Source organism: Hippocampus zosterae, chromosome 21 (assembly GCF_025434085.1).
Source record: "Hippocampus zosterae strain Florida chromosome 21, ASM2543408v3, whole genome shotgun sequence".
In the NCBI taxonomy this organism is placed as follows: Eukaryota; Metazoa; Chordata; class Actinopteri; order Syngnathiformes; family Syngnathidae; genus Hippocampus; species Hippocampus zosterae.
The window spans coordinates 5,736,677-5,758,727 of NC_067471.1; the positions used below are offsets into that span (position 1 = coordinate 5,736,677).

General features: G+C 47.7%; 3 protein-coding genes across 6 annotated transcripts; all 3 read left to right on the top strand.

The window, feature by feature from the left end:
* The first annotated feature begins 579 nt into the window (after positions 1 to 579).
* si:dkey-14d8.1 (zinc finger protein 135) lies at positions 580 to 5,124 on the top strand. Of its 2 annotated transcripts, none has more exons than XM_052056151.1 (7): positions 580 to 817; positions 1,509 to 1,717; positions 1,788 to 1,880; positions 1,955 to 2,044; positions 2,221 to 2,331; positions 2,394 to 2,517; positions 2,765 to 5,124. In XM_052056151.1, exons 1-7 carry the CDS (start codon positions 793 to 795, stop codon positions 4,354 to 4,356), a joined length of 2,244 nt encoding a protein of 747 aa, XP_051912111.1. In that variant the 5' UTR covers positions 580 to 792; the 3' UTR covers positions 4,357 to 5,124. The 2 variants fall into 2 exon arrangements, with proteins under 2 accessions (XP_051912111.1, XP_051912112.1); XM_052056152.1 differs by lacking the exon at positions 580 to 817 and adding an exon at positions 863 to 1,040.
* An 888-nt stretch (positions 5,125 to 6,012) lies between these two features.
* On the top strand, positions 6,013 to 11,969 carry ints13 (integrator complex subunit 13). Of its 2 annotated transcripts, none has more exons than XM_052056161.1 (17): positions 6,013 to 6,433; positions 6,518 to 6,763; positions 6,839 to 6,913; positions 7,121 to 7,323; positions 7,421 to 7,501; positions 7,605 to 7,695; positions 7,784 to 7,912; positions 9,700 to 9,784; positions 9,861 to 9,953; positions 10,037 to 10,126; positions 10,213 to 10,391; positions 10,468 to 10,629; positions 10,738 to 10,892; positions 10,974 to 11,204; positions 11,288 to 11,418; positions 11,548 to 11,680; positions 11,765 to 11,969. In XM_052056161.1, exons 2-17 carry the CDS (start codon positions 6,539 to 6,541, stop codon positions 11,799 to 11,801), a joined length of 2,100 nt encoding a protein of 699 aa, XP_051912121.1. In that variant the 5' UTR covers positions 6,013 to 6,433; positions 6,518 to 6,538; the 3' UTR covers positions 11,802 to 11,969. The 2 variants fall into 2 exon arrangements, with proteins under 2 accessions (XP_051912121.1, XP_051912120.1); XM_052056160.1 differs by having other exon boundaries at positions 6,014 to 6,433; positions 10,974 to 11,219.
* A 353-nt stretch (positions 11,970 to 12,322) lies between these two features.
* Positions 12,323 to 21,836, top strand: ano6 (anoctamin 6). Of its 2 annotated transcripts, none has more exons than XM_052056113.1 (20): positions 12,323 to 12,619; positions 13,798 to 13,868; positions 14,019 to 14,147; positions 14,629 to 14,694; positions 15,794 to 16,084; positions 16,153 to 16,266; positions 16,365 to 16,480; positions 17,482 to 17,616; positions 17,696 to 17,801; positions 17,894 to 17,954; positions 18,098 to 18,243; positions 18,328 to 18,405; positions 18,654 to 18,882; positions 19,129 to 19,298; positions 19,380 to 19,477; positions 19,564 to 19,694; positions 20,308 to 20,513; positions 20,577 to 20,773; positions 20,854 to 20,959; positions 21,025 to 21,836. In XM_052056113.1, the coding sequence occupies exons 1-20, from the start codon at positions 12,529 to 12,531 to the stop codon at positions 21,247 to 21,249; spliced, it is 2,766 nt and encodes a 921-aa protein (XP_051912073.1). In that variant the 5' UTR covers positions 12,323 to 12,528; the 3' UTR covers positions 21,250 to 21,836. The 2 variants fall into 2 exon arrangements, with proteins under 2 accessions (XP_051912073.1, XP_051912074.1); XM_052056114.1 differs by lacking the exon at positions 12,323 to 12,619 and adding an exon at positions 13,540 to 13,593.
* Positions 21,837 to 22,051: the final 215 nt, after the last annotated feature.

A 22,051-nucleotide genomic window follows, 5' to 3' on the forward strand; every position in this document is an offset into this window, starting at 1 on the left:
ATCGATGGATTAAAAAAATGATGATGATAATTTCCATCGACAGCTCAAGATGCCAAATATGCTTTGTAACTGGGAGTGTTGGCAGTGAAAGTCAAACTTGTATTTGGAATAAATTCATTGGATGTATTTATTGGAAAGATTGCATGAACATTAAGGGAAAACATTAATTTAACACTACAGTATTAACATTATAACTACGCATGTGACATTTATGTGTTGGTTGTGTATTTTATGCGAGATGCGTTTTGCTACATTTTTAAGGGCAGAACCAGAACTGGTTCTGCCTGGTGTTACTAATTATTCTTACATGGACTGGGAGGCAAACAGTTCATTGTCGCAATGATAATTTATTTATTACATAACAGAAGTGATCACATTTAGCAGCACTGCTAAGTGCTTTTTTTCTACATCTGAGTGTGAATATGTTGTTAAATGAATTTCCATGGCGTCACGCTTTTCCTGTCCTGAAATAATAACACAATAAACATATTTTTGACGATTTGTTGCTGTAGTGTCATGAACTCTTCAGTTTCCGAGGTAAACGAACGCATCATTTCGATTAAAAACTGCCATCCTTTTATTTTATGCAGTCACTTCCGCCGGAAACGTTGAAGCTTTTGTTTTGGAAAGCTACTAGCCACGGTCGCCATTATTCTTCCTGGCTTGACGTTCGATAAAAAGACATTTATTTGACTTTTATCGTATATTATTGAAGCAAACCGCACATCTTCATATTTTTATTCAACCCGTTTATTCAACGGTGAGTTTGCAACGTTGACCAGGGGCCAAAGAATGGAGAGGCGGTCCGAGGGTGTCGGTAAGTTGCTAAGCTAACGTTGGTCAGCTAACAGCTGCCGCCAAGAACAGTTGAATAAAATGGCGCATTCAGTTCGTCACTGTGCGTAACATAGATTCTGACAGTCAAGGTTGACCGTGAATGTTAAGCAAACTCTTCACTATGCGCTGCAGAGCGCAGACCCTCCACGCGCTTGATCAAAATTAAGCATCGTTGCCCGGATGTTCCGATCGCATTCTGCACGGTTGATTTTGTTGCGTCCCCATCATGTTACATGCACCATCAAGCAAAATTCAAACATCACTTCGCTAGTTAAAAATCGAATGCACGTGGGTGCCCGTGTCGCTTGCGGTGCACGGTTCGGCTCATTTGCGGATGAATTACTGTTTGCGGTTCCGGTTTTAAGTGCGTAACCAGCGTCTGCGCACATCATGGTCAATGACATCACTGCGTGGTATAATTGACTTGCACGGTGCTGTATATGTACTTGGTCATCATCCTGCATTCATTATATAAAAGGGAAATGGTGTGTGGATGTGTTGGTGTTCCTAAAGAGTGTAAAAATAGCCCCTCGGGGCCGCACATAATGCACATTCCGTAAACCACCACTTAGTGAGCAAAAGTCCCGGATTGTGAGGACAAATACGATGAATGGCTATTTTTCCGGACGGCTAACTTTTGTTGTTTGACCCCCCCCCCCCCCCCCCCCCAGGTGCTGGATGGGCTCTCCCGCTGGCCTCCCTTCGCCTGATGGCCTCCCCGCTGCAGCTGACGTACTCGTTCATGTGGCAGGTGATCCGCCAGAGAAACGTCAGTCAGTACAAGAAGGTGGAGGAGTTTGTCACCGTGGTGACGCAAACCGTTCCGGAGCTCATGAGTTTCAAACAGACGGCGCAGCTCATCTTGGGCTTGCGGGCGAGGGTAAGGTGGTGGACGTTCGACGAATCGTTCCAACTCTATACGTCTTAATAACGAAATTTCTTCATTTTAGATCATTTTGGATTTGCTCCAGGGGGAGGGCCCACCAGACTCCCGCGCTATTCAAACGCTAATAAATAAACTCAAGATCGCTCCACCTGTAGGGGTAAGAACGCGAGCGCTCTTTTTTCCCCCAAAACGTAAGCGGCGTTAAATGTTCACAACTTCCTGTCGCGGAAGGACGTGGAAGTGGACAAATGTCAAACCAACTTCATGGTGCTGGTCCAGAATCTGCTGAAAAGCCCCGCAGAGAGGAAGCTCTTCTTTAAGGTACGCTACGCCATGGGGGGGGGGGGGGGGGCACGTTGTCATGGATACGCTGGATTCACTCCCGCGTGTATAATAATAATAACAAAAGCTTGTCTCCGTGGCAACCATGTCCCCTCGCTCGGCCTTCCCGGATTTCAGAAAGAAGCTCACGCGTTGGTTTTTTTTTTCCTCCGCAGGAAGTGTTCCCGGTTCAGTACGGCACAAAGTTTGACACGGCGCTGCAGACTCTGGTCGCCGGCCTGGTGTGCAAGTTGGAACAGTTGCTTCCCGTTCCCAATCTGTCCCAGGTACGAAAACCAGGATTACGAAATGTCCGCTCGCATTTATGTTTTTTTTTTTCCCACCTCAGCTCAGTTCCATGATTTCTTCGCAACCGGCTATGCTGGAGGCATGCGGGGGGGTCATCCCCCAAGGCGGCGACCTCAAGACTCTCCTCCTGTACCAGCAGTCCAGAGGACTGCTATCCGGTAAAGGTACGAATGAGTTGGCTTTTGGTTTGATATTGAGCAACAATTTGGAAAGAGGTTTTCGAAGCCGGAAGACGCCGGCACCCACGTCACTCACCGGATTAGGCTCCGCCTTCTAAAGCCAAGAGCCAAACATATTCATGGTGTCTGGGTTTTTGAGGTCTGCCGAAATTGAGTTCCGCGTGCCGACGTCGCCCGTTTTTGCATTTGGACATTTATTTCGGACACTGAACCCAACTTTCTCCGTGTTCAGCGACCATCTCGTCTTCAGTGGGCGACTGCGTGCTCTCGTCCCTCGCCTTCCGACCCAAACCCGTCGAGCCTCCCCCGCCTCCGCCGCCTCCCCCGCCGCCGCAACCCGCGGTCAGCCCTCCAGTCGCGAGCCCGCTCCCGCTCGCCGACCACGACGACTTAGGCGACACGTCGGACGACTCGGAGGACCCCGAGGTCGCCGTCGTCGCCTCCCGGGTCGACTCCGCCGCGAAAAGCGTCGATCTGGTGCATCCGGAGCAAAGCGAAAAACCCGATGAAGCGGCGGCGCCGGACAAGTCGGAAGCGCCGCGCCCGCCCCTGAAATCCATCCCCTTCAAAGTGGTGAGCGTGCCCAGGAAAACGCCGCCGCCCAATCCCGCCGTCACCAAGGACGGCCAAAAGCTCCAAACGCAACGCGTCACCCTGCACCAGTGGGTGTCAAAGATCGCCACCAACACCATCGCCCTCCCGGCCTTGCCGCCGCTGCCCCCGGAGCACCTGGGCGACGACGACTACTCGCGGCCGAGCATCCGCCGGAAAAAGCAAATCCGCCCTCCCGCCGACCGCTTCAACTGCAGCATGTGCGACAAGAGCTTCCCTTACCAGTCCAAGCTGATGGACCACGAGCGCATCCACACGGGCGAGAAACCCTTCGCCTGCACCTCGTGCAGCAAAAGCTTCCGCACGCAGGCCTTCCTCAACAACCACCTGAAGACGCACAGCACGGCGCGGCCGTACGCCTGCGGCCAGTGCGGCAAATGCTTCGCCAAGCTGCAGAGCCTCAGCAAGCACATGCTGGCCCACAGCGGGCAAAAACCCTTCTACTGCGACGTCTGCAACAAGGGCTTCACGCAGTCCACCTACTTCAAGAGGCACATGGAGTGCCACACCAGCCAGATGACCTTCCCGTGCAAGCACTGCAACAAAAGCTTCCCCACCGCCTTCAAGCTAGCCAACCACGAGCGCTGGCACACCCGCGACCGCCCGCACATGTGCGAGCGCTGCGGCAAGCGCTTCCTGGTGCCCAGCCTGCTGAAGCGACACATGGGCTACCACATCGGCGACCGCCAGTACCTCTGCTCCCAGTGCGGCAAGACCTTCGTGTACCTGTCGGACCTCAAGCGGCACCAGCAGGACCACATCCCCAAAGCCAAAATCCCCTGCCCCGTGTGCCAGAAGAAGTTCTCCAGCAAATACTGCCTGAGGGTGCACCTGCGGATCCACACCCGCGAGCGGCCGTACCGCTGCTCCATCTGCGAGAAGAGCTTCACGCAAGTGGGCAACCTGAAGGTGCACATCCGGCTGCACACCAACGAGCGGCCCTTCAGCTGCGACGTGTGCGGCAAGACGTACAAGCTGGCGTCGCACCTCAACGTCCACAAGCGGACTCACTCGTGCAAGAAGCCGTGGATCTGCGAGACGTGCGGGAAGGGCTTCGCCATGCCGGGCCTGCTCAAGAACCACGAGCAGTTGCACCTGCGCGAGGCCGACCCGGACTTCGCCGCCAAGCGTAGGACCAGGGGCAAGCAGAAGAAAAACGCCCTCAAAAGGAAGTTTGACGAGGAGGAGGAGGAAGGCATCGATGATTTTTAAAGGAAATCCAGTGGCACCTTCAGAGAAGGCGGTCATGTATTCTTTATCCTCTGCGTAGAGCAACTTCGATTGATGCAGCGTGACAAAAGCTTAAATTCTTTCACATTTTTACTTTGGTCATTACTGTCTGTTTTGTATAGCAGTACAATATTACGGAGCGCTGTTTTTCATACATCAAAATATACTTAAAAGCATTTTCGGGGCCGGGAGTGGGGCGGCAACAAATTTATTTCAATATTAAAAAAATATGTTTTAAGTTACAAAAATGGGACAGAACAAATTGAACCCTTATCACAAGGCGCCGCTGTATTTTGTCGGCGAGCTTTTTGAACTTTTCTTTTTTTACTCCTTCCTAAATAGTTTCCCCGCAACCAGCAAGATTATTTTTGTACCGGGATGCAATGAAAGATTTGATAGACAAGCATGGCTCTTGCCTCTGAATCATTTTCATCGGTAAAAGGAAATAGAGATCAAACGTTAGAATTTTTTCTTTTGTTGTATTGCAGTGCATGTGAATGTCACATGTGTTATTGTTTTGTTTTTTTTAACACATACAGCACATCTCTGCTTTTTTTTTAGGGGGGTGGGCTATAGTTAGCTTTCAATTAGGCGCCCGTGCATTAGTGATTACAAGTATAACCTGACTCTAGATTTCATTGTTATAGTATTTGTTTTCTTTCTTTTCATTTTTTTAATTCAAACGTGGTGAAATTGTCAAACGCGTCTGTGCGCCCCAGTTAGAACATTAAACGTGAGAGCGATGGATTACATCAGTGTTGTCATTTCACTGAGTCATTTATCTTCATATACGGTGATGAAGTCGGCCATTAATCCTTCTAGCTGTTCACCCCTCAACACTTAAAATGTATGGTCCTAATGACTTTTTAATAGCCAGTCCTTCATTCATGGTTTAGATTAACGCTTATTTTTATGCGGTACGCGATATTGTGGGCCAAGCCGGGCCACTTTTTAAAGCAAATGTACAGTCAACAAGAAGTGAGTCACTTCCTTTCCGTACCCAGGAGACCTTCCCCGACCATTATGGACAGCCAGCAGTATGAGCAGCATAATGAGTACATAGTACATACATTAGTATGTAACTTAATCATCAGACTGGTCTGCTTTGTTGTCAAGGAGACACATTGACATCTGACATTGAAGAAAACAATGCAGCTGTTGTGGCTTTTATAGATTGTATGGGCCCATTTAGTTGCATGTGTTAAGATTTAAAAAAAGTACAAGCAAAAAAAGCACAACTTGAAGACGTTTGTGTGTGTGTGTGTGTGTGTGTGTGTGTGTGTGTGTGTGTGTGTGTGTATATATATATATACATATATAATGTGTATATATTACACACAAAAGTATAAATACACCGAAATAAAACAATAAAAATACTATAAGTTGAAAAAAATACTTAGCATGTACCTACTCTTGTAAAATACATTACAGTATACTGTATATGATAGATATGCACATTACACAAAAAGAAATAAAACAATATCAATATATAAGTTGAAAAAAATACTTGCTAAATGTTCATTAGCGTGTACCTATTCTTGTTTTGTTTTGTTTTGTTTTTAATTTGCTTACTTATTTACTTGCGCTGTCGTAACTATGTTTTCTGGTCGGAACTTTCGAGGCAAGAACTTGATCCGGCGAGCTAGTTAGTGACGGACAAACGCCGGCCATATTTCCGCTAATAACAATCCTAGCTAACCTACCATAAGGGTTGTTTTTACTCAGGTGCACTTTGGAAACCGTCATGGAGAACTGTGACGAAACGAACACATTTAATTTAATGATAAGTATTCAGTAGTTGTTAGTAATAAAAGTGAAACAGAAAAAAAATAATAATCACGATAAAGCCAGCTTAGTGATGACTTGCGCGATAGCCACTTTAGCATGTAGCCTGCCTAAGGTTTGGAGTCGATTCTCGCTAACGTGTCTTAATAATAATTAGAGATTTCTCATTCGATTTACAGATGAATATAGAAAAATAAACTTTCTACGGAAAGTGCAATCATGTTTCTAGCGATCATTTCCTGACTGGGAAACTTTTACAAAATATTTTCCACGCGTGAGTAATGACATTTTTACTCTTAATTTGTCTTATTCGACAATGTTTCATTTGATTGACCCCAACACTTTCTTTACGGTTCAGCATTCACTTTAGGCTTACAAGATGAAGATGTTCTCAGTAGCCCACAAGACTGTCTTTGTGGTGGACCACTGTCCCTACATGGCTGAGTCCAGTCGTCAACAGGTTGAGTGTGATGTGCTGACCAAAAGCCGAGGCCAGGGAGTCATCCCTCTGGCTCCCGTGTCCAAGTCCCTGTGGACGTGTGCTGTGGAGTGCTCCATGGAATATTGCCGCATCCTCTATGACATTTACCCGCTGGACAAATTGGTTAGTGAGCTCTCTTGGTTTGTTTCTGCAAGGAGAGGCCAGATGCTTTCAAGTCAAATCTATATTTCTTTCCAGATTAACTACATTGTGAGTGACTCTGAGTTCCACCTCTTGAATAGCTGGAAACGTGATTGCCAGAGCACTCATGAGGTTAGTATGTCCCTTGAAACAATCCCCCCCCCCCCGACCTTTAGTGAGCCACTGCACATTTTATGTTAGAAAATTGTCATCTCACGTCACCAGAAGAAAAATATTTAAAACTACAATAAACTCTCCCTGCACACTACAGCGGTCAGAAATGGCACTCTTGCAAAACTTGAAATATGGACACCATACTTACATTTCCTCGCCTGACAGCTCATGTCATCTCTGGCCGCGGTGGGGCCCCCCAACCCGTGCGAGGACCCCGAGTGCTGCAGCATCCTGCACGGGCTGGTAGCGGCGGTGGAGTCGCTGTGCAAGATCACCGAACTTCAGCACGAGAAGCGCATCGCCCTCATGGACATGGCTGAGCGAGTAGCCAATCGGGGTCGGATTATCTGTCTGACAAATGCCAAAAGGTAGACGATCCAGTCATTGGAAAGTTTTGCAAGATTAACGTCAACCGAAAAAGTGAAAAGGAGGGTATGCGATGTAATGTTTTGTTGAATTTTACAGTGACACTCATGTGCGCATGTTGGAAGATTGCATTCAGGAGACCATTTTGGAGCAAAACAAGCTGGCAGCAGGGTCCGACAGGTCCGGTTGTTAGCTTGCCTGCTGACTGATATGCCCGTGCATGTGGGAAAGGAGAGCCACTGTCGCTGAGGCATATTTTTCTATTTTACTTTTGCTGTTTCAGATTGATGGCCATCCAGCAATGCGAGCTGGTCCTCATTCACATCTACCCCCAGGGCGACGACACACTGGTGTCTGACCGGCCCAAAAAGGAGGTTGGTGCTCAAAAAGCTTCCTCGTCGATATTTACATCACGCAATTTATTTTTTTTGGGGGGTGGGGGGGGATTCGTCTTTCCTCCAGGTGTCGCCTCTGCTAACCAGCGAGGTTCACAGCGTCCGCGCGGGGAGGCACTTGGCCACCAAGCTGAACATCCTGGTGCAGCAGCACTTTGACTTGGCCTCCACCACCATCACGAACATCCCCATGAAGGTAAGTGACCTTTGACCCCCCCAGGGCCGGTCACATATTCCAAAAAATCACATCTTTGCTTTGTCTAAATGTTCCAATCAGCCGTTTGCATCGCTCCACTCACATCCGCTTTGAGTTCTCACTCTCGTCGCTTGGCCACACTCTCCGCGCGAGCCCCTCCTCACTTCCAACGAACTCATCGCTTCATCTCTCTCTCTTCTTTTTTTTTTTTTAATTCCTTTTTGTGCATCTCACCTGCACGTCGAAGCGACTGAACCCTGCTGCTGGTTTCATGCTGTATTTTCTGTTTTGCTAGCCCACATTAAATGTTTGCGAACAGGTTAGTACTCGATTCTCACACACACACGCACGTGAGGAGGAAAAAAAGGGCATAGTCCGAGTCATGTGTCGTGTCTTTTATTTTGTTGTGTGTGCGTGTGTGTTGTACGCTCTTTTTTTTTTTTTTTGCAGACATTCATTTGTATGATGTGTGAGATGTTCAGAGAAAGGCAACATTGGTCTCTGTATTAAAAAAAAAAAAAGGCAAAACGGCACCGTATTGCGACATGTGAATATTATGCCCCCATGCTCCTTGCGAGTGTTGTCATTTTGCGCTATATAAGTAATTGTCCCCCGCAACGAAGGGATTGCAGATTAAATTTGTTAAAATAGGCGGCCCGGTAGTCCAGTGATTAGTACGTCGGCTTCACAGTGCAGAGGTACCGGGTTCGATTCCAGCTCCGGCCTCCCTGTGTGGAGTTTGCATGTTCTCCCCGGGCCTGCGTGGGTTTTCTCCGGGTAGTGCGGCTTCCTCCCACATTCCGAAAGCATGCAAACTTGCAACAATGAGGCACTCTAAAGCAGCCACCCCTACCTAAAGCCCCTGCACCGGGTTCAATTCCAGCTCCGGCCTCCCTGTGTGGAGTTTGCATGTTCTCCCCGGGCCTGCGTGGGTTTTCTCCGGGTAGTGCGGCTTCCTCCCACATTCCGAAAGCACGCAAACTTGCAACAATGAGGCACTCTAAAGCAGCCACCCCTACCTAAAGCCCCTGCACCGGGTTCAATTCCAGCTCCGGCCTCCCTGTGTGGAGTTTGCATGTTCTCCCCGGGCCTGCGTGGGTTTTCTCCGGGTGCTCCGGTTTCCTCCCACATTCCAAAAACATGCATGGCAGGCTGATTGGACGCTCTAAATTGTCCCTAGGTGTGAGTGTGAGCGTGGATGGTTGTTCGTCTCTGTGTGCCCTGTGATTGGCTGGCAACCGATTCAGGGTGTCCCCCGCCTACTGCCCGAAGACAGCTGGGATAGGCTCCAGCACCCCCCCCGCGACCCTAGTGAGGATCAAGCGGCTCGGAAGATGAATGAATGAATGAATACACGGACCTTGAAAAATAATTGCATATCGCAGTATCAGGGAGGCGGGGGCGGGGGGACTCGAAATGAGATTATTTTACGATAATCACCGTCGGAAACGATCAACCGTGAGCCACAAAAATCATTGCGACCACTGTTGCCTCTTCTTCACCCTGAAATCCGTCCAGCGTCCGTCCGTCCGTTCCTCCTCCGCTCTCCACTTACAGTCACCCGCTGTGTTCTCCTGACTTACATCACTTCAGTGTTGAAACACACCTTTAGCTCTTAGCGTAATAGCCCCCCCCCCACCCCCTCCTAACCCCCCCACGTATCAATAAAAGCCACCCCGCCATCACCGGAACATGAAATCAGCAGTGTGTGAGAATTTGCGTTCTTCTTCTTCGACTTCTTCTTCGCTGACGGCGCTTGCGTTTGTGTCTTTTCCGCGGCCGGACAGGAAGAGCAGCACGCCAACACGTCGGCCAATTACGACGTGGAGCTGCTGCATCACAAGGACGCCCACATGGAGTTTATTAAAAGCGGTGGGTGAACTCAAAAGCGCTCGATCGAGAGGCCATTTCCGTCATTTAATTGTTTTTTTGTTTTTTTTCCGCGCAGGGGACTTGCATATGGCCGGCACCAGCACGCGGGAGAACGGACTTAAAGAAACGGTCACGCTGAAATGGTGCACGCCGAGAACCATTTCCGTCGGTGCGTTGAGGTCAAGCGACGGGTGGAATTATTTTTTTGGGGGGGGGGAAACGGGTCCTGACTTATTCGACGATCCGTTTCAGAGTTGCACTACTGCACAGGAGCGTATCGCATATCGCCCACGGACGTCAACAGTCGTCCTTCGTCGTGTTTGACCAACTTTCTCCTCAACGGTAAGCCGCGGCGGCGGCGGTCGAGGTCAGTTGGGGCTCGTGCAAATTAAGTCAATCGGGCCGTTTGCTTTGTGTGGGGGCTCCAGGTCGATCGGTGCTACTGGAGCAGCCGAGGAAATCGGGCTCCAAGATCATCAGCCACATGCTCAGCAGCCACGGGGGCGAGATCTTCCTACACGTGCTCAACAGCACTCGCTCCACGCTGGAGGACCCGCCTTCCATCAGCGAGGGCTGCGGCGGGCGCGTGACGGACTATCGCATCACCGTATGTTTAATCCGATAATATAACTCAAGATTTTTTTATTTTTATTTTTTTCTGATTGCCTTTTTATCTTTTCCAGGACTTTGGCGAGTTCATGAAGGAAAACCGCCTCACTCCCGTTTCGGAGGCTTATCATCCGGCAGGGAAGCTGCCGGCGGAGCAGGCCAAAGCGCAACTTGAACGCCACACACGCTACTGGCCCATGATCATCTCCCAGACCACCATTTTCAACATGCAGGCAGTGAGCACGTCTTCCCTCGCCATTCCCACCTGAACCCATCTGGCATCCTTCAGCATTTTGTTTTTGTCTCTCTTTCGCTCTCTCTGTCTCCGCCCCCGACCTAATAAGGTCGTTCCTCTAGCCAGCCTGATCGTAAAGGAGGCTCTGACCGAGGACGACGTCCTCACCTGCCAGAAGACCGTCTACAACCTGGTGGACATGGAAAGGAAGAACGACCCTCTTCCCATCTCCACCGTGGGTTCCAGAGGCAAAGGCCCCAAGAGGTTGGTTTGTCACGAACCCCCTGTGGAACCTTTTGCAGTTTTACGTGGCTTCGAATTACGTCGGTTCCTCCCCCCCCGCAGAGACGAGCAGTATCGCATCATGTGGAACGAGCTGGAGACTTTGGTGAAAACCCACGCCGGGGCCACCGACAGGCACCAGAGGGTCCTGGACTGCATCGTCGCCTGCCGTAGCAAACCTCCCGAGGAGGAGGAGAGAAAGAAGCGAGGCAGGAAAAGGGAGGACAGGGAAGACCGGGCAGACAAAAACGGGGGGAAGGACGTGGAGGACAAAAGCTGGAAAGACGCCGAGAGGCGAGTCATTGACATGTGCGTGGTCGTCGCAAACCGGGCGGTTCCCTTTGTGTAGCCATCACTTGACTAGGCTTTGTTTTCAGGGCCAAAAGTGTGCCGGATAAAGGGGACCAGGAGTCTGAAGTCATCAAGGACTCACCGGACTCCCCAGAGCCCCTCATCAAGAAACCCCGTCTGGCCACTGACGAGGTTGAGTCACCAGAGGGCGCCAAAGGTACTTGAATCAGGATTGTGTTTTCCTTCCCAGCCATTATTGAGACATTTTGTTGTTGTTATTTTATTTTTTGGGGGAGGGGGGGTCTTAAAATGGCCAATTTGAACAAGATACTTTGTCTCGCCACAGGTCCCGTCTCACTCCTCTCTCTGTGGACCAATCGGATCACCGCCAAGTCCAGGAAGCGGCGGGAGTTTCTCGGCAGAGCGCGCTCGGTCAACAGCAAGTTTGAGCTGTACCAGCACCTCAAAGATGAAAACGGGTGAGTTTGGAATCGGCTCAAATATATATATATATGTGTCGATGCTCTGACATTACATTCAAATAATATTTTGTCTGTTGACAGGATGGATGTTCATGAAAATGGCAAGGCCTCCAGATGATGCTTTTCCAGCAAGCAGGGGCGCCGCCGTGTGTTTTAAACTTGTCAGTCACGCCCTCAAAGGACGCGCCAATGAAACGTTGTATTTCCAATTTTTTTTTAACCATTTTTGTAAATATAATCCTCATGTATTGTACATTGCAATAAAAGCAGACACTAGAGAACGCTGCATTGTATTACTTTTTTTTTTTAAATACACATCCTCCGTCGCTCACATTAACGCAATCACCCAATCAGATTGGAGAAAAACAGTCCCACAAAGTTAGCTCACATTAGTAAGTGTCGATGTTGTGTTCAAATGTATGTAAGCATAAACATTTGTCATTATCTGAACGTTTTTTATATTTGTCAGGAGAAAACGTTTGAATGGTTGTTTTTTTCATAAAATTATAGATTTAATATGCTTCACACTGGAATCACGTATAAACGAATTCACGGGGGCTGCCATCTTGGTTTGCCAACTGGCTCTGACGTCATCATATTTCACCAAGTTTGGAGTTCCGGTGGAAAATGAAACATAGCGCCTCCTCCTCCTCCTTCTTCGACCCCACCCGTTTCCTACCGCTTCTCTCAAGTCTCAACTTGGTCCAAAGTGTACCAAACGGTTGGTCAGTGTTGCGAAACTATCATAAGAATGTTCGCTAGACGCCGCCGTTAACCTGCTGTGACACCCAAACGAGCTAGGGAGGGTTTGCGCAGAAGCGAAAACTTTCGCGAGGGAGTCGAAAATGGAGAACGACATCCTGGAGATGGAGTCCCTCTCTGACGCCGAGGAACTGGAGGGAGATGCCCACTTGGAAATGATAGAAGAAGACGTCGGTGAGAAGAAAAAAAAACACTCGAGCTGCTTTTTAAATTTATTGTATCTTTGTATTGTATTAACTGGCCATCGTTCACACAAATGGTAGAGGAAGTCAGTTACATGCCCCGTGAGTCATTCCTCCACAAAAAGTGTGTTGAAATCAGTGTGCAAACTTGGGGGATTAACATTTGCAGTGGTTTAAACTGTGTTGTTGTGACTGCCTGGCAACACGAGTTGAAGTTTTATCCCAGTGGGGGCGTGTCTCCATCCCCGAATTAAAAAAAAAAACACAGCTTTCGTGTCCCTCAGGGATGTCACATGGGCACCCTAACATTTTCCTGGATGTTGTGGTTCTGCTTAGCAACTGTTGGTTTGTTGTTGCTTCCATTCCTTGAGTGGAACAGTGCTGGATCGTAGAAGTTGGATAGAATGAAGTCCAACCTGTCTTTAAAGGGGGACACGTGTTTGATTGCGCCACTGACAGGCGCCACGCTTTGTGGCAATCGATGTTGTCAATCTATTTCTGTAGCGCTTGTCTGACAGACAAACAATTCACATCTATGGACAATCTAGAACAAACCTTTTCATTTCGTAAAGTATACAAAAATCCAGAAGACGTCCTGTGGCATACATTTTTCACATTCCCCTTGCCGCAGATAGTGCAGACAAATTTCACAGGGTGCTCCCACAAGGAAGATGTTATTGATCCCCCTCCCAAACCTCAATTAGCGCACTTGGCTTTCAAAGCTCATCAATTATTCACATTCGCTCGCCGAGGGGGCATTATTAAGACTGAAAACATGGCAACACAAAGTCCATTCTTGTCGCTTTATGATGATCTTGAACTGAAACCATGCACGGGAATGTAGAAAAATGTGAGCCTCCCCTGCTGAAACACAGACAGGAAGTCGTGTTCACCATGGGGAGGGCATCCACCGGGTTGCGTCAATTTGATTGCAGCGCGGCAATCGGATGCGCTTGAGAGGAAATGGTGAGGCTTGCCTCTGTAGATAATCACATTTACTGATATTGCAGATTTTTTTTTAAATGCACATGATAGGCACTCCTGGCAAAATGTAAAGGATTTAATATTGCGTTTGTAAAGTCATGTCATGTTATCAGATTGCAGGTTATCATTATTGGGGCATGAAAGGGTTCATCAATCGTATTTTTTATTTTTTTTTTGCCCTTATAGTTTACCCCGAAGAGTTTCTGCCAACGTATCACGGAATTCAGGAAGGCTCGACGGTCGTTAAAGTGCAACTGGTAAGTTACAGATTCCAGATTCATGACACGTGTCTTTACCATGTTCATGTTCATCCCGCATCGCCTTGCGTCAACCGTACTCCGACACGTACGCCGAGTACCCTACCCAACCCTACCGACTTACCTAACGAGCCGCGCTCATGCCCGCAGGCCGACTTCAACGGCAATCCCGATTCGCTTTTCTTCAACGACGGCGTCCGCCGCATCGACTTCATCCTGGTCTACGAGGACGAGGACAGGAAGGAATTTGAGAAGAGACACACTTTTGCACGGCGAAAGGTACTCGGTGATTCTCAAGAGTGAGGTCCCAACGAAATGCCGAATCGAAATTGCAAATTAAATTTAGGTCATAAATTTTTTAATTAAAAATTTTTTTTTTTTAACTTTACATGCAGACGAGTACAGCTCAGTTGTATTTAACTTTGAAGTCCCGTGAGTGCTGTGTTCCAACACTATTGACTCTGGACTCTCTATTTGCACAAGGAGTTTTCATTTTGCATCGGCTTAGATGCGCCACAGCCGTCCGTATTTATCATCAAGTTGCTCTTTTCTTTGACAACCGAAAAATATCTGTGAGCTTTTAATCTTTGTAAGGTGCTTAATGTCCATCTCCAAGTAAGTGAGTAACTATGCAAGTTTGCCATTTGGATTCTCCTTTAGTCACCTGTTAGTTCTGCTGCATCAAAGTGCGCTTCTTAAGGGTCTGGCTTTCGATCGGCTGGGGCCGTGCACGATAATGAGGCCTCTTCCTCTCGCGCAGAGACGGCGGGAATATTTTGAGGCCAGCCTGATGAAAATGGGCATGGAATTGGAGGCCACACGATCCGTAAGTGGCTGCACATTTTTCATTTGATTCTTAAATCATTTCATTCATTCAAAAACTTTTTTTTTAACCCAAAAATATGATTGGATTATTTAACCACAAAATTGGGTGTTGTTATTTACAATACATTCTTTTTTTTTTTTAATGAAAAATTTTCTGTTTTCAGCAAAAAAAAAAAAAAAGGTCATTTTAATAGTAGAAAAATAATACAGGCTCGTTTTTATTTACTGATGCATTTAATTTCGATTTACAGTAAATTAATGAGATTATGAAATTCCAATTGAAAGATAAAATCAATTAAAAAATGCCTTGAATATATTCTATATTTTAGAATAAAAAGGCAAAATTATTCATGGAAGAAATAATTTCCGGGCGGCCCGGTAGTCCAGTGGTTAGCACGTCGGCTTCACAGTGCAGAGGTACCGGGTTCGATTCCAGCTCCGGCCTCCCTGTGTGGAGTTTGCATGTTCTCCCCGTGCCTGCGTGGGTTTTCTCCGGGTAGTGCGGCTTCCTCCCACATTCCGAAAGCATGCAAACTTGCAACAATGAGGCACTCTAAAGCAGCCACCCCTACCTAAAGCCCCTGTACCGGGTTCAATTCCAGCTCCGGCCTCCCTGTGTGGAGTTTGCATGTTCTTCCCGGGCCTGCGTGGGTTTTCTCCGGGTGCTCCGGTTTCCTCCCACATTCCAAAAAACATGCGTGGCAGGCTGATTGAACACTCTAAATTGTCCCTAGGTGTGAGTGTGAGTGCGAATGGTTGTTCGTCTCTGTGTGCCCTGCGATTGGCTGGCAACCGATTCAGGGTGTCCCCCGCCTACTGCCCGGAGACAGCTGGGATAGGCTCCAGCACCCCCCGCGACCCTAGTGAGGATCAAGCGGCTCGGAAGATGAATGAAAAAAATGAATGAATATATTCTATATTTTAGGAAAAAAAGGCAAAATTATTCATGGAAGAAATAATTTCCCAAATAATTTTTTTAAACTCTGATTTTGATTCAACTCGATCAATTACTGAGTGCAGCGTTTCGAAATATTCCAAACGAATACATATCGTCAGCTCGCTTGAAATAAACTCAAAAGTCCGCCGCGGTTCCCATCCAGGTGGCGGACGACAACCTGATGTTCGTGAAAGTACACATGCCGTGGGACACGCTGTGCACGTACGCCGAGGTGCTGCACATCAAGATGCCCATCCAGCCCAACGACCTGTCGTCGCAACGCTCGCCGTGGTGGCACTGGCTGTCGGTGGTCACCAAACCCTTCTACCCGGACGAGAGCCTGATCAGCAAAGAGGCCGAGTTCTTCACCGCCCCCTTTGAGAAAGACCGCCTGGAGTACTTCTACGTCAAGGACCGGGATGTTTTCTTCACCTCGTCCATGCGCAGCAGGATGGTGAGCGTCCGGCTTTTAAGCGGGGGCGAACGGCGTCACGATAAAACATCCGCAATGCTCACTCGCAGGCTTATTACATCTTGAGTCGAGCCCCTTATGAGATACGAGGCAACATGAAGAAATTCGGCATCCGGAAATTATTGGACGGCGGCGTTTACAAAGGTGCCTATCCCCTCCATGATGTAAGTGTCGACGCTCACTTGTGGGACTTTTGCTCATAGGGTGTGGAGGGGGGGTATTTCCCTTGGAGGTTCATCCCCCGTTTTGCATGTTGAGCCAGTGTAGGTTTAATGTGAAGTCGCAAGAAGAAGGCTGCCCCAACGAAAGGTTCCGCCTCTACAGCGAATGGGCTCACCCCAAAAGCTTCTACAAGATGCAGCCACTAGACCTCATAAGGTGAATTGTTACACAATTCAGTTCCTTTCAGATTTTAAAGCGGGTTTGCTCGTTTTTTTTTAACCCTTTCAGGCACAGCGGTTACTACAGCGGACAGATTATTCGGGTGCGCGAAAGGGTTAATTGAAATTGCATCAAGGTGGCGCGGCGGTAGACCGGTTTGCGAGTTCGCCTCACAGTGCAGAGGTGCAGGGTTCGATTCTGGCTCCCGCCTTCCTGTAGGGAATTTTGCATGTTCTCCCCCCCGTGCCTGCGTGGGTTTTCTCCGGGTACTCAGGTTTCCTCCCACATTCCAAAAATATGCATGGCAGTTTAATGGGACACTATAAACTGTCCCAAGGTGTGAGTGTGAGCGCGGATGGTTTTTTTAATACCTGTATATGCTATAGTATGGCGGCCCGGTAGTCCAGTGGTTAGCACGTCGGCTTCACAGTGCAGAGGTACCGGGTTCGATTCCAGCTCCGGCCTCCCTGTGTGGAGTTTTCATGTTCTCCCCGGGCCTGCGTGGGTTTTCTCCGGGTGCTCCGTTTTCCTCCCACATTCCAAAAACATGCATGGCAGGCTTATTGGACGCTCTAAATTGTCCCTAGGTGTGATTGTGAGCGTGGATGGTTGTTCGTTAGTTTTAGTTTTAGTTTTAGTTTTTTTTTAGAAACCTGTATATGCTATAGTTGTGGTTACGCAACCACAAAGAGCATTTTTTAGTTTTATAAATGTAAAATGTAGTTGCAGTGGGTTCGAGTCTTTTCAAAAAGAATTCTCGTTCTTATTTCATTTTTCATGAACGAAATCTTTTTTTTTTTTAATTTTACTTTGAGTTATTTTGTTTGTTTTACTTTGGCTCCCACGTCACTCACCAGGCCAGACCCCACCTTTCAAAGCAAATGCAAAATCAGTTTTTAGCTGAATAACTGATAGAAAAAAAAATACATTCCAAAAATGTAAATATTTAAAAAATAAATATAAAAAACTGATTATTAGCTTTCTCTTGGACTTCACAGGAAGTACTACGGCGAGAAAATTGGAATTTACTTCGCCTGGTTGGGCTTCTACACCATCATGCTGGCCCTGGCCGCTGTTGTGGGTCTCAGTTGTTTCATATACGGATACAAAACACAAGAAACCAGCACGTGGAGGTACAGTGCTCCTCTATTCGGTCTTCATCTCGACCGTGAGTTCATTCCGATGAGGTGTCTGCCGTCTCGTGTTTGCTAGCAAAGAGGTGTGCGACCCGGAGATTGGCGGCAAAATAGTGATGTGCCCGCAGTGCGACCAGGAGTGCAAATACTGGCGGTTAAACAGCACCTGTGAAGCGTCAAAGGTCAGAATTTTTCTGCGCCGTATGATCGCATCATTGTGTGTGTGAAACGGTTCGAGTTATCTGGGCTTGAACTTGATGGTTCTGTTTTGTAGAAACTGTGCATATTTGACAATTTTGGCACCTTGGTGTTTGCAGTTTTCATGGCGATCTGGGGTAGGTCACTCGAGCGCATTTTTCACTCATTCAATGCCAAGGGTGCTTTCTCATGTTTTTTATTTTATTTTTTTTTAAACATGACTCACTCAGACGTGCCGCTAATCAGCAGTTAATGTGTGCTTTCACTTCCTCGCCCGCAGTGACACTGTTTCTGGAATTTTGGAAGCGCTACCAGGCCGAGCTGGAATACCAGTGGGACACGGTGGAGTTCCTGGAGCAGCAGGAGACGCCCCGGCCCGAGTATGAGGCCAAGTGTATATACGAGAGGAAAAACCCAGTCACGGGGGTGAGTTGCGCTCTTGGCGTCATCTCGGTTTGGTGGCAGTGTGTCAAAAGCTTACAGTGGTTTATGTGTGTGTGTGTGTTTTAGGTGAAGGAAAAAGTGCCCTACACAGCCTGCGGACGATGCGTTCGAGTGTCAATAGGAATAGGGACAGTTTTATTCTGGGTAATAAAAAATATTTGTTATTCTATACCACTAAGTTGAAGAAAAAATTCCCACAGATTTGACATTTTTCACCGATAAAATTGCCTAGTATCATTCCAAATCATTCCACATCATCCCATATCTTTTCATTCAGCCTTCCAGCCTCCACACACACAATTTCTCCGGAAATGTCATTCTCTACGTCTGCCACGATTCTTCCTTCGAGTCCAAACTCCCATCGTGATCCAATTTTGATATTTGCGTCGCAGATCCTGCTCATCCTGGCCTCCATCGTGGCCATCACCGTCTACCGCCTGGCCGCCTTCTTCGCTTTCTCGGCCAGGCTGCGAGCGCAGGACCTGAAGGAGCTGGAGCCCCTCAAGGAGTACGTGACGCCGCAGATGGCCACGTCGGTCACGGCCTCGCTCATCAGCTTCGTGGTCATCATGATTCTCAACATGCTGTACGAACGGGTCGCCATCTGGATCACCGACTTCGGTGGGTCGCCGAGGCCGAAACTCGAAACTCGGTCGCTGAGGCCAAAACTTTAAAACATCTTTAAACCCTCTAAAATGTAAACTAACGAGACGCGGGCATGTGTTTTTTGTACAATATCACAGAGTGCTAGTCTCCTTATTAAATAAAGAGCGCATTTTTTTTTCGGGGCCGGGGGAACGAATTAATGGCATTCCTATTCATTCCAATGGGGAAAGATGATTTGAGTTACATTTTCCGACGGAACAGAGCTGCCAAGGACCAAGACGGACTACGAGAACAGCCTGACGCTCAAGATGTTCCTCTTCCAGTTCGTCAACTACTACTCGTCTTGTTTCTACATCGCCTTTGCCAAAGGGAAAGCCGTCGGCTATCCCGGGCGACCCGTCTACCTCTTGGGAAAATACCGTAACGAGGAGGTGAGATTTGTCCTCCTCTTCTTGCTTATGTACTCTTTGAATGTCTGAATTTGCGTTGCGGGCTTTTTGTTTTGTCACCAGTGTGATCCTGGCGGTTGTCTGATTGAACTGACCACTCAACTGTCAATCATCATGGGCGGGAAAGCCATCTGGAACAACATCCAAGAGGTCCTCTTACCGTAAGAAAGTACAAATACTCAATCAGATGGCAAAATTTTTTTTTTTTTAATGACGTGAACTATGACCTCACTTGTGCGTCTCGCAGGTGGGTGAAAAACGTCATCTTCCGCAAATGCACCCGCGCCTCGTCGCAGAAGGTGATTCCTCGCTGGGAGCAGGACTACCAGCTTCAGCCAATGTCCAAGTTGGGACTTTTCTATGAGTACCTGGAAATGGGTGAGCACCGTTTAGACCAGGGGTGTCCAAACTTTTTGCCAAGGGGGCCAGATTTTATGTGGTAAAATGTCAGGGGGCCGACCTTGGCTGACATTCTTTACATAGAACAACAATATTGTTCAACAAATTTTAGTAAGCCAGTCTGTTTCACATTTCCATTTTTATTTTAATTTCAACAATCTTAAGAATTACTTTTGGTTTGATTTGAAATTTGAAATATGACGTATCAGTCAATATAAACACGGAGTGATGTCTTGTTAACTCGTGAGTGATGCCCACTAGTGTCTAAATGCTATTACTCATTTAGTGAATGCTATTACTCATTTTGCCACTAGAGGGAAGCAGTACTCTATGAAACATCACTCACCAGTCTACGAGACCTCAGTCAATGCAACACGTGTTCCATTGCGCCCAACCTGCGGGCCAGACGGCACTGATTTTATGACAGAGGCCGAGGGCCGGATGAAATTCGACCGCGGGCCGGAATTGGCCCGCGGGCCGGACTTTGGACATGCCTGGTTTAGACAAAAGTAGACCCTAATAGAGGACCGCTGAGCACGCTACGGGTGGAATTATTTCATTGTCTATTTAAATTTTTTTCCCGCACACGCAGTCATCCAGTTTGGCTTCGTCACCCTCTTCGTGGCCTCCTTCCCCCTGGCTCCGGTCCTGGCGCTGGTCAACAACCTGTTTGAAATCCGCGTGGACGCCTGGAAAATCACCACGCAGTTCCGCCGCATCGTTCCCGAGAAGGCCCAGGACATCGGCGCCTGGCAGCCCATCCTGCAAGGCGTCGCCATCCTGGCCGTCGCCACCAACGTGAGTTAGCCGTCCTTCTCGCCGAACGTCCCCCGTAGCCTAATCGCGCGTTTTTCCGCTCAGGCGATGATCATCGCCTTCACCTCCGACATGATCCCGCGGCTGGTCTACTACTGGTCGTTCTCCGTGTACCCGTACGGAGAGCATGACTCTCAAACCATGCGGGGCTACATCGAAAGCTCCCTGTCCGTCTTCAACATCAGCGACTTCTCCAACCACAGCAGGCCGCTGAGCGCGCCGTACAACATCACCACCTGCAGGTACGACGCGGCATTGCCACAACCGGCTCATGGCAGAAGTGGCTGAAGTACTCCATCGAACGTTTTTTTTTTCTTCTCAGGTATCGAGATTTCCGCTACCCTCCCGGGCACCCGAAGGAATATGAATACAACATCTACTACTGGCATGTGATCGCTGCCAAAATGGCATTTATAATCGTTGTCGAGGTAAAGAACACAAGCAGGAGGTCTCACCTTTCGCTTTTGAGTTACGAATGGATGTCTGTTGACAGCACATCGTTTACCTGACCAAGTTCATCCTGTCCTACGTCATCCCCGACGTGCCGTACGCCGTCAGAGAGCAAATGAAGCGGGAGAAGTACCTGACGCAGGTCATCCTGCACGAGACCAACCTCAAACTGGTCACCAAGCGCCTGAAGCCGGCCCTCGACGTCACGCACAAGAACTCCGACGGCAGGATGGCCAAGGATGAAATCGGGCTGGATTTGGAATTTTGAATTTTTTGCGAATGACTGAGTGAACAAAACTGACAATTTAATAAGCAAGTACGTTGGAGAATAAGGAGAAATGCTGCTCGTGTGCTGGAACAGAGAAAGGAGAAAATTATGGAACGTTACAGACAATTTTACAGACAGGTCACATGATTTGCTCTTCTTAAATTCTGTCATATTTCAGTATTATTGAAAGCCATCGAGATTACACTTTGTTTTTTACTTTACTATCATCACACAATGTATACCTACAGAAGGAGTCCATGAGAGAACGAATATGGATAGTGTTTGCGAGATGAGATTTTTTAAATGATTTTAACAGCAAAAGAGTCTTTGTGTGAAGTCTGTCCAAAATTTGAATGCTTACAGAAGGTCGATCCATCACTTTGCCAAAGTCCGATTGAGGTTCTGTCAAAATGAGGAATTTTCTTTTTTTTATGGACGGGGTTACAATTATGTGACCACTGCACTGCACATTATTTTGACTGCATGTTGAAACCTGTGTTAAAACCGTTATCTGCAATACCTCTGCTGTATTATTGCCACGCATAAGATGGTACCATAACCACTATAAAGGGCCTCTCGCTTCTGTATATGCTCATTTGCTTTTTTTTATACAGAGTTATTAAATTGTTTTATGAAGAAAAAGTGTGTTGTAAGTCATTTTTGTGTACTCGAGCAAAATTGCTTCATATTAGGAGTTTTCGTTGTTTTCTTGACCTTTATTCGGTGTAACTGAATTCAAATGGCCGCTTAAATGGAGATTTAACACAACAGAAAGTACATTATTGAAATATACTGCAAAAAA